Source organism: Juglans regia, chromosome 7 (genome assembly GCF_001411555.2).
Source record: "Juglans regia cultivar Chandler chromosome 7, Walnut 2.0, whole genome shotgun sequence".
In the NCBI taxonomy this organism is placed as follows: Eukaryota; Viridiplantae; Streptophyta; class Magnoliopsida; order Fagales; family Juglandaceae; genus Juglans; species Juglans regia.
Genome location: NC_049907.1, coordinates 36,512,600 through 36,524,027, shown reverse-complemented (window position 1 = coordinate 36,524,027; position 11,428 = coordinate 36,512,600). Strand labels below are relative to the sequence as shown.

Here is an 11,428-nt window from a genome sequence, read left to right as displayed (position 1 = left end):
TCCCAATCGCCTCACCCTTATGATCGGTGATTTGAAAAAATCTTATGATTTTATCGTGCAATGTCCAATTACCATCAACAAAATGTACAGTTAAAGACATACAATTAAAATTTTGGACCGATGTCTAAGTATTAATGGTGAGGCAAACAAATTAACCCACCAATTGACCCCTCAACTTCTCTTTTTCAGACAAATATTTTTTTTTTACATCATTTGCCGTGTGGAAAAAAAGAAGATTATACTTTGATTCCAAATAGTGAGAATATGCTTGGAACCATTTTCCATCAACAACTTGAAAACATAGCTCGTCTATAATGACCATATGAGTTAGGTGTCTCTTACACTCATCGGGATCATACTTAGTATTCCCATTTAACGTTGCACCCCCACTACTCTCATCCGCCATTTTTTTAAGTCCAATTTCTAGCATAGATCGGCTCTTCTCTTGTATTGATCTTAATATTGGATTTTCTTTGCATTGCTCTTCTAAGTGCACCTTTAATTGTGGGGTACCATGTTTCCTATAGTGACATCCATAAATTTTTTCACAGTGGTTACATTTGACTTTGGATTATTGGGGCCACCACCCTCTAGTTTGGTGAAATGAGACCAAACTATAGAAACATGTTTCTTGCTGGGCTTGGGGCAGGGCAAGGTTCCATAGAAGTAGGTGTTGGGCAAGGTTTATGGACATGTTAGAATATCCATAAACTCAAGCAAACAACAAATCTGAAATTATAGCAAGCATAGCAAATACCAAACAATTAACATCCAAGTATTAACAATTTGATATAAAGGAAAAAGTGATAATTTTGAGTTGCAAAATGAAATTAACCAAAAGGAAAAAAAAAAAAAATCAACAAACAAAAAATAGTTAGAAGCTTCTGCTGATGCTTTCAAGTTTCAATAATTTATTCCAAAATTTCAAATTAATTCATAGCCATTATATTCACAGAAGTTTGTATCACAGCCACTGTCCCTTACAATTCTTATTCAAGCATATTGCTGAATTTACCATATAGAAACATAAAGAGAAATTGTTTTCAAAAATTATTGTTCCACTTGAACTCTAAAAACTTAAATTTTTTTAGCAAAATATATATTGTGACACTGTGTATCTTATACGAAATATTACCTATATTAACTAGCATTTGAACCATATATATTATACATGTATATATAGATAATCTTTGTGATAAAAACAAAAAACAAAAAAAACCCAATTCAAACATGAAAAGTTTTAGTGTCCAGTAACTAAGGATGAGAATTTTAGAGCTTTGAATGCAATGGATATTGAGTAGGCAATATACATATATATATATATATATATATATATAAGGGCTAGCTTGTATGGGTAATCTTTCTTTTTTCTTTAAGCAAAGTTTTCAAATTTAATCCAAATATCTTTAGGACAATAAGATCCAAATTAATTTAGGGTTCCAATCCGAATTAATTAGGCACAAAATCACTATCATGATTCACTATCACATACATTAAAATTCAAAACACATTACATAATACAAACCCAAAAAAATCAAAATCACACAGACAGGTTCACACACATCAAATCATCAATCATCAAACCACATGTACAATCAAGTCTCCACAGCACACAATTCACAAACACAATCTTATCCTCCATCTTCGATTAAACCCCATCTTTCCTCCAATCTCCATTTCATAAATAAATAAAAAATAAAACTTTAACCAAGATTCTTACCTTTGGCTTCGACGACGGAGATGCAGATGGAAGGCTATGATGATAGCGTAGTAGGAACAACGATGATGGCATAGTGGCATCTTTGACGGCGATGGAGAATTGAAGATGCAGAGAGTAAGCGAGACTCAGAGAGAGAGAGAGAGAGAGCTAAGAAGGAGGAGGGCTCGTGGGGAGGGGTGAATCTTAACAAATGACGAAACGACGTTGTTTCGTCATTTGTTATTAAGTAAAAAAAACCAAGGCATGAAATGATGTCATTTGTCATTTTTTTAATATAATTATATATAAATACTTATATATATAATTTCATTTATATATATATTATATATAAGCGGGGCGGGGTGGGGGTCACCCATATCCCACCCCTGCTTTAGGTGCCAAATGCGGGTAGGACTACCTGCCACACAGAGGTGGGGTGAACGGTGGGCGGAGCCCCGCTGCCCACCCCTGGAGAAAAGAGAGAGAATAAGGCCAGGCACGCAAAAGTGGATAGTGAAGTGACATAAAATTGAATTCTTCATCAACCACCGACAATGGCTCAATAAAAAGGATAAGATCGACTGAGAGAATGGATCTCTTCTGGACTTCTTCTGGAGAGAGTTTCTTCACCCTCCAACTAGGATTTGCCCTCCGAACGACCTATTGACGTAGGCTTCTTGTCAAACTATGTAAATTTGTGTCTCATTCTCTATTTATATTTGTTGTATTTATTTTCTATTAATCGTTATATATGGATGTACATACAGATACTGTATCACCACTCCGGACCGCCACTGTGGACCCCAAATGATACCTACCAATACCCGACTCACCATTGTGGCCGGAATTGATTCTTTCTACCTTTTCGTCATGTTCCTACAAAACAAGATTTAAAAGGGGTTGAGTATTTTTTTTGAATAATAAACGAATCCAAAATAACAACAGGCAATATATATATATATATATATATATATATATATATATATACTAGTGGTGGCTAACGTGCAAAGCACGTTTGCCATGTCTGGTTAATTAAATAAATAAATAAATAATAATTTCTAATATTAAAATAATTTAATATATATGAATAAAATTATTATTTATTTATATTCATCATTTATTATGGAATTTAGATTATATTAAAAATTTAAATTAATTATATAGTTTTTTTCTATTAAAAATATTCAGTAAAACTTTATCATTTATTTAATGATGAATAAATAATATTTTATAAATTAAAATTGATTTTAAGTGTATGATATAATATTATTCTCTTAAAAATATTCAGTAAAATTTTATCTTTTACTTAATGATGAAAAATTAATATTTTATAAATTAAAGTTAATTTTAAGTGTATGGTAAAATATTTATATTTTAGTTATTTGTTTTATGTTAGTTTAAATCAATATTTAAACTTCTATCGTTAGATTAAATTTGAAAAATAAAGATGAAGGGTTGTAATTTAAAACCTAAAAACTAACATTTTCCCCACGCACGTTTGTCTAATTTAATTAATTAAGAATATTATCATATTTAAATTATGTTAAAATTTTAATTATTTACATAATTTTAATGTCTTAAAAATATTTAGTAAAATTTTATTATTGTTTAAATTTTATTATTTAGTAAATTAGTTTAAATTAATGTTTAAATTTCTATTGTTAGATCAAATCTAAAAATTTAAAATGAAGAATTGAGATTAATTTCTTAAAAATATTTAATAAAATTTTATTATTTATTTAATTTATTTCAATATTTTTAATTAAATTAATATTTATGTATATTTTAATCAGTATTTTAATTTTTTATTGTTAAATCATTTTGAAGATCCCAAAATGAAAGAAGTGAATAAATTCCTATATTTTTTCTTTTCTCCCTCACTTTTCCCTCCCCTCTCTCTCTCCTCCCTCGGCTCACGCGTACGCGGTACGCTGCCTCTCCTCCCAGCCGAATCTTCGTCTGCCCAGCCAGACGCCGCCGTGCGTCGGTGAGCCTCACCGCCTCTTCCACCGGCACCACCTCACTCCGGCGAGTCTTCCCACACCGGTCTCCCTCTCTCACGCTCTCTCTTCCTCTCTCTCGGCTGTGCACAGCGCGAATGGGTTTGATACTGCTGCGCCGCCGTACGCCATCCTCCGGCGCCACCACCTCCATGGTAGTCTCCTCTCCCACCGGCCATCCCCCTCCAGCGAGCTCGGCCTCCATCTCCGTGCCGTTTGCTCCCACGAACGCCCATATCCTCCGGCCTCACGGACGCCCATATCTCCTTGTGGTATTTTTGTTTTGTCTCTGTGGTTTTCGTTCGAGGATGCAGAGAGGGACGAGATTTGCGGTTTTGTGATTTTGCCTTGTGGTGATTTTGTTAATTTGTGGTATTTTTGTGAAGATTTTACGATGATTTTATGATTTTACAGTGTATTTTTGTGATGATTTTATGGAGGATTTGCTGTGGTTTTGCTTCGGTTTTGCCTCTTTGATTTTGCTTGGATTGGAGGATGCAGAGAAGAGAGGGACGAGATTTGTGATTTTGCCGTGTGATTTTGCGATTTTGCCGTGTGAGAGAGGGATGCGGTCTTGCTTGATTTTGCCGTGGTTTTGGTTTTGGTTTTGGATGGCACTATTCACTCCTGTTCATCTTATACACGCTTTTAAGTAATAGGAGGATATACACACAACAATGAGAAAAGCAAAATAACTCTGCGATGGATTACAATTTAGGTCTCGTTTATTTTTATAATTTCTTTTATCTCATCTCATTTAATCGTTATAATTTTTTTAAATTCTCACATAAAATAAAATAAACGATTCAATTTTTTTAAATCTTAAAATAAAAATAATATTAAAAAATAAATTTTAATAATATTTTATTTAATTTTTAATTTTAATTTTAATTTATATAATTTTATCTGCAAATACAAACGACGCCAGTTATACTAATATTCCTTATTCGTCATATGACATATGCTTTTGTGAATGGGAATTATATATGCCATGCATATACAGCCGATTCCAAACGATCGAACCTGCCAGAAACACCAGTCCAGATCAGTAACGATAAATGGGGTCGTAGTTCTTGTGCTGAGTGGATCGAGGAAAGAACACTACCTAAAACATTAAAAAAATTAAAACGTGGTCGGTGACTTGTAAGATTCCAAATTAATTATATTACCAACGACAATGCGCGTTGTGCCGGCTGATCATCCAGTTTTTTATATATATATATATATATATACGTGTACCAAATCTTCGTTAATGTAGTGTGAGATCAGAGTTTCCAGTTGTGTTTGAATGTTAAAATGAATTGAGTTGAATTGAGTTGAGATGATAAAATATTGTTAGAATATTATTTTTTAATATTATTATTATTTTAAAATTTAAAAAAGTTGAATAATTTATTATATTTTATATTAAAAATTAAAAAAATTATAATAATAAGTTGAGATAAGTTTAAAATTCAAACCAAGCCTGTAATTATCTGTGGAGTTTCTGGGATTAGTTATGATGATCATGACTGTTAAGTTTGGGGTAATACTTATGATCGAGTAGTGTAATGTTAAGCACGTGACTACAAGACTACGTATACGTACGTACTGTTTATTATAAGTTTGTCACCATATATACGTACTGTATATATTTCTTTCATGACATGATGGAGTACTTCCTGTTTGTTGGACTCGATCTGACCAACTTGCTTTAACTGAATTAAATGGACGTTTAATGTAAGGATATTATAAACTCAGCATTTAATATTAATAACGTACGTGGAGTACTACTCTATATTGGTTGAAGATTTTATATGAATAAAATTAAATATATATATATATAATATGGTCTTATTAAATCATTTAGTTTAATCAAATAATTGAAGAAGATTGATCAGTCTATATAATATATCTATTTCTCCAGAATTACACCATCTTATATATAATATATGATCTTGTAATTATATAGCTAGGATTTCTATTCTTCTAACTTCTTTCCACGAGTACGTACTGTTGCAAAGGTTGTTGATAAAATAGCTTGATCACACTGATCAACCGGCCTCTTGTCACTAATAATTTCAAGCTGTTTCGACGTAATGATCATTACCAGCTTATTTCTAGGTCTCATCAATATGTAAAGTTGTTTTTTTTTAGGACATGATTTGTCTATAACTATTTTACAACTATATATTTTATAACTCCTTTCGCAACCAATTAATTTAATCGTATGATCTCTTAATTAAAAATGAACTTAAATTTTACAAATTAACTATCATCCATTTCATATAGATTTGCAAAATAGTTTTAAAAAATAATAAGTTAACCATTTTTCTAGTTTTTATTGCAACAACATACAATTCATTTACAAGGTGAAAAATGGTCTAGCGTTACAACTCTTTTCCGATTTTATTTAAAACTGATTAATTATTCTTTTCATGTAAAACTGAAATTTATTTTCAAAGAATTGTTGTGATTCATGTAATATTGATTAATTATCAAATAAATTAATGTAAAAGACTTTTTAAAAAATTATAGATATCATTATCCTTGCGAAGATAATGTAAAAGACTTTTTAAAAAATTATAGATATCACATGATAAGATGCTCACATAGGCAAGACCTTTTGGACAAAACAGTAGCCGGAACCAAAGTCAAATATCAAATTGAGGCGACTGACAGGCAGAGACCAATGCCGCGCGCCCTTACTTACTATAAAAGAAGGGCTTGCAGCTCAAACAAGGCGCACGGCCCGGTGATCTCGATCGACTACTTGATCAATATCTACTTTGAGAGAGCCATTTCTTTTACCGCCCCACAGTATGGGTTCCAAGGAGGTGGAAACTGAGTTTCTCCCAATCTTCCGGGTCTACAAGGACGGTTCAGTTGAGCGGCTCTTGGGCTCACCCTTTGTGCCTCCCTCTCCTGAAGACCCTGAAACAGGTGTGTCTTCAAAAGACATCACAATTTCCCAAACCCCCCCCATCTCGGCCAGGCTTTTCCTCCCGAAACACACCCAACCCAACCAAAAACTTCCCATCTTGGTCTACTTCCATGGCGGAGCCTTTTGCATCGAATCTGCCTTCTCCTCTGACCACCACCAGTATCTTAACAGTTTGGTTTCTCAAGGCCAAGTGGTTGCTGTATCAGTGGAGTATAGGTTAGCTCCTGAGCACTCTCTCCCCATTGCTTATGAAGATAGCTGGGCTGCCCTACAATGGGTTGCTTCACACTCCATCGACAATGGTACTGTCGAGAAAGAGCCATGGTTGGCAAATCATGGCGACTTTAAAAGGTTTTTTACCGGTGGTGACAGTGCAGGAGCAAATATAGCACATAACGTGACCATGCGGGCCGGGGTTGAGGGTTTGCATGGGGGTGTTAGGATTATAGGAGCTTTTTGTACCCACCCTTTCTTCTTGGGTTCAAAGCCAAAAGGATCGGAGAACTATAGCGTAGAGGACGAGAACCCATCTTCGTTCTGGGACTACATATATCCTGGAGCACCTGGTGGTATTGATAATCCAGTGATAAATCCAATCGTTCCAGGAGCACCAAGTTTGGCTGGACTTGGTTGCTCTCGGTTGCTCGTGTCTGTCGCTGAGAAGGATGGGCTGAGGGGTGGGGGTGTTTGTTACTACAATGCGGTGAAAGAGAGTGGGTGGAAAGGAGAAGCGGAACTGGTTGACGTGGAGGGAGAGGATCACGCCTTCCAGATTCTGCATTTTGGGTCTGCGAATTCTAAGAATTTGATCAAACGCTTGGCTTCCTTTCTCCATAAATAAAATCATGATCTTTTGTGATGTTTTATGAGTGCTTGTGTCCTTTCTAGTCTTTTTAGGCCTTGGTTTCGCGAATGCTTGGAAGCTCGAGCTTTAGATGATGCTCGAATGAAATAAAAATAGAAAAGGCAGGCCCCGCCACGATTGTCATTTGTAAACAGCTTGTTGTTTGGCGCATGCATATGTAGCTAATTAACGGCGTCCTTTTATGCACAATTAAGTATGTATTAACTTTCTTGTTGATGTAAACTTTAGAGGCATTATAATATTGTGACCGTTGGGCTAGCTGTGTAAGCAACATGATTGGTTCATATAGACTTACGGGCAGATTGACAAGCTATATATATTAATATTTTGAATATTGGGTCAAGTTATAATATTATTTTACCTGAATGTTGGAGTGTTAGGTAGATTGACAGAAGTCACGGAAGGATCATCGGGAGGGAAGGGTTAATGTTGGGTATGTCCACAATACCGCCCCTGCGACCGCTCTAAAATCATGAATATATATATATATATATATTTATGATAAATGATATTTGTAGTCATGAGTGTATAAGTGCCGTGCAGTCGCTTTAAAAAAAATGAATAAATATAAGATCCACATGAAAATAAATTAAATTTTTAATAGTGAACTCTACTCTTTTTCAAAACGACTGCATGGTATTTGCGTATTCTACGACTGTATGTACCATTACTATAGATATATATTTATATATGAAAATGCTAGTTTGCCCTCTCACTTTGCTTACTCACTTTGACCGTGTGTGTAAATTGTTTTTTAATATTTTTTACTTAATGATTAAAAAAATAATTTTTAATGTATTAGTATATTTTTTTATTTTTTAAAAATATTTAAAAATATGAAAAAAATGAGAAAAAAAAAAGAAAAGACCAAAATGGCCTAGCAGTAAAATGGAATGGGCTACAGAGTAGCACCGCTCATACTTCTAGTTACTTTTTTTTTACATTTTTTTATATATTTAAATATTTTTAAAAAATAAAAAGTACATCAATACACTTAAAATCACTTCTTTAATCACCAAGTAAAAAAAAAAAATTGCTCAGCAGTGTAGCGGTCAAGTATGGGCATCATAGTATCTTTTCTCATATGTATATATATATATATATATATATATTGCAATTACTTCTCTTCATTTCATTTGTTTTGTTGTTCTACAACCCCCACCCTGAGTTCTTACTTTGGTTGGTTCAATATTTTTTCTGTCTGTCTAGTACCCTTGGTAAGTCCCGTTTGCTAGAGAGAGCGTGAGGGCAGTTTGAGTTGTCGGGTCAAGAAAAGATGATGTTCGCAGGCTCCTGAAGTGCGAAGGTCAGTGTTGTCTAGCAACAAAATGGATAGAATGTTTAGGACTAATTCAACTGTTAGTTCCAGGTCGTCTAGACCAACTGACATTGTTAATGAAGAAGACTGCTCTTTCGAAGAGACAATTTCTATTCCTCCTATTCTGGAGTCTTGGGAAATCCCTAAGCTTTCAGTAAATACTATTTATCAGACATCTTGGGTCCAAAAGACTTTCAGTGTCTCCCAAAATGTTTGAACGGTCGAACAAATTTATGCCCTTTCAAAATCTCATGAAAAATGTTACATTTTTCAAAAGTCTAACATTGAGAAATATTTGAAAGATGGTTACAAATACTTGCATGTTGGTTCTGTGTAGATTGCAGCAAAACCTTTAACCAGAAGATGGATTAATGCATATGTGCTTTTTTGTTTAAGAGATGCTAGGTTCAACCAATTTGAAAATAGTATTCTTGGAATGATCCATTCCTCTCTTTCTGAAGGACCAGTTCATTTTAATTGTTTTCCTGATTTAACTCTTTCACTTGATGACCAGCATGTTATCAAGGCTTTAACTTTAAATATTTCAACCTCTGGTTATGACATGATCGAGGGCAATAGACCTCTTGCTTTAATTTTTTGGATTTATTATCGTCTTTTAAAAACGAATTTAAATCCAAAAACTATTGCAAAACCTTCTGCAGGTAGCACTCTCCTGATCCAGAGTTCTACTCCAGATGCGAATATTCAAATTCCAAAGAGAATTTATTGGAGAGACATAACTCTTCTCAGTGAGTGGACTTTGGAAAATGAAGTTCCTCCTGTCAAAAACATTACTACTGATTGTAATTTTGATTACATCAAACAATATGTTGACGGGGCTGTTAAAATTAGTTATGATCAATCTAGCCTAAGAAGAAATTCTTTTGCTGGATCCCAATCTTCTTTTGCTGGTTCTGTTACTGAAAATCCAGTCAGACGAGATCAACATCTCAAATAATTTCTAGAAGACTCAGTCCAAACAACCCAGCCTGTTAATCCTATTTTGAAATTAAAAGGACTTTCTACGTCCTCACAGGTGACATTAGCTTATTATACTACCAAAGAGGGAGAATCCTCTAGTAGTAGGCACATACAGGATGAAGCTGACAAAGAAGAAGATAATTCTTCTGTGTCTCACACAGCTTCAGATATGGTTGCTCTTGTTACCCCTGTGCATCATAGTTTAACTGTTTTAAACAAACCATTTGAATTTGATTTAGTTGCTTTTTTTAAAGAATATGGATCTGCTGAAAACCATGAAAGACGAAAAGCCTATCATGCGAAATTCTCACAAATCAAAAAGCAACGCATCAAGCGCAAATGGAAAGAAGAAATGAATAAGCTCCAAAAGCATATTCTTTTCTTTGATTTTGTCGAAAATTATTATGTTTCTAAAAATACTTTACATGTTGTTAAAACTGATTTTGTCAAGAAAGAAGGCAAGACTGTAATTCAAGCCAGTCATCTGCCTTTAGAGACAATACTTATTCCTTTTAAAGAATCTGAAGTAGCTGATTCTCCTTTCAAAATCCCTGAGACTGTATCTAGAGATCCTGAGAAAGACAAGGTTATAAAAGAAACAAAAAAGATTATTCCTCAGAATAATTTTGTAAACCTTTTCTTTCACACGATCTCTCAGCAGTTAGATAGGATTGAAGAAAAGATTGAAAAGCCTATTTTTACTTCAAATCATGTTTTCAAAAATGAAAATCTTTTGGTTCTTCCCAAAGACCAGCCAAAGAAAAAGATTGAAAAACCTTTGATTATTTTACCAAAAGAACGGCCTAAAATTGATTTTAAAACCTCTCAGACTAAAACCTTGGAAAAAATAGATCGAATGATTGCTGATCTTAAAAAAGAACAGCCTTCTACTAGTGTTTTAAATAGCAATGAAAAAGAAGTTGTTCTTGTTGAAACTACAGAAGAATCATCTAACGATGAATCCTCTGTAGAAAAGTATATTGATTCAATCAAAAAAAAATTCAAGATATTGATTTAAAACCTGGAATAACCAGATTTTCTTCAAAAGGACCCAAACCAATGAGTCTGACGAAGAACTGGTATTCAAGGCCTACTCCTCCTGATTTACAGTTCGAAGAAATTTTTTTTCAAAACCAATCTTCTTACTCTGCAGACAAAGTTTACGAATGGAATATTGATAGAGTATCTAAACAGGAAATTCTCAATACCATAAGTAAAATGTCTTTGATTGCAAATGCTTATATTAACAACAATATTAGATAACCTGATATTGTTATGATTTTAACACAAGGTTTTTCTGGTGTTTTGCGACATTGGTGGGACAAACACCTAACCAATGATGTAAAGGAAACCATTCAGAATGCTGTTAAGCATAATGATGAAGGGTTACCTATTTTTTATGAAACTATCGGGATGGCACATCTTGACAGTGTTAATACTTTGATTTATACTATTTTAAATCATTTTATTGGAATACAATCAAACATAACCAGTCGTATAAGCGACCAGTTAAATTATCTATGATGTCATCAGATGTCAAATTATAGATGGTATCAAAATGTTTTTACTTTTCGAGTAATGCTTCGTGACGATAGTCAAAAGCCTTACTGGAATGAGAAATTTATTGATGGATTACCTCGCT

General features: G+C 33.7%; 1 protein-coding gene across 1 annotated transcript; it reads left to right on the top strand.

Moving 5' to 3' along the window:
- The first annotated feature begins 6,438 nt into the window (after positions 1–6,438).
- LOC109010502 (2-hydroxyisoflavanone dehydratase-like) lies at positions 6,439–7,655 on the top strand. The gene has a single exon (XM_018991360.2). It carries the CDS (start codon positions 6,501–6,503, stop codon positions 7,461–7,463), a length of 963 nt encoding a protein of 320 aa, XP_018846905.2. The 5' UTR covers positions 6,439–6,500; the 3' UTR covers positions 7,464–7,655.
- Positions 7,656–11,428: the final 3,773 nt, after the last annotated feature.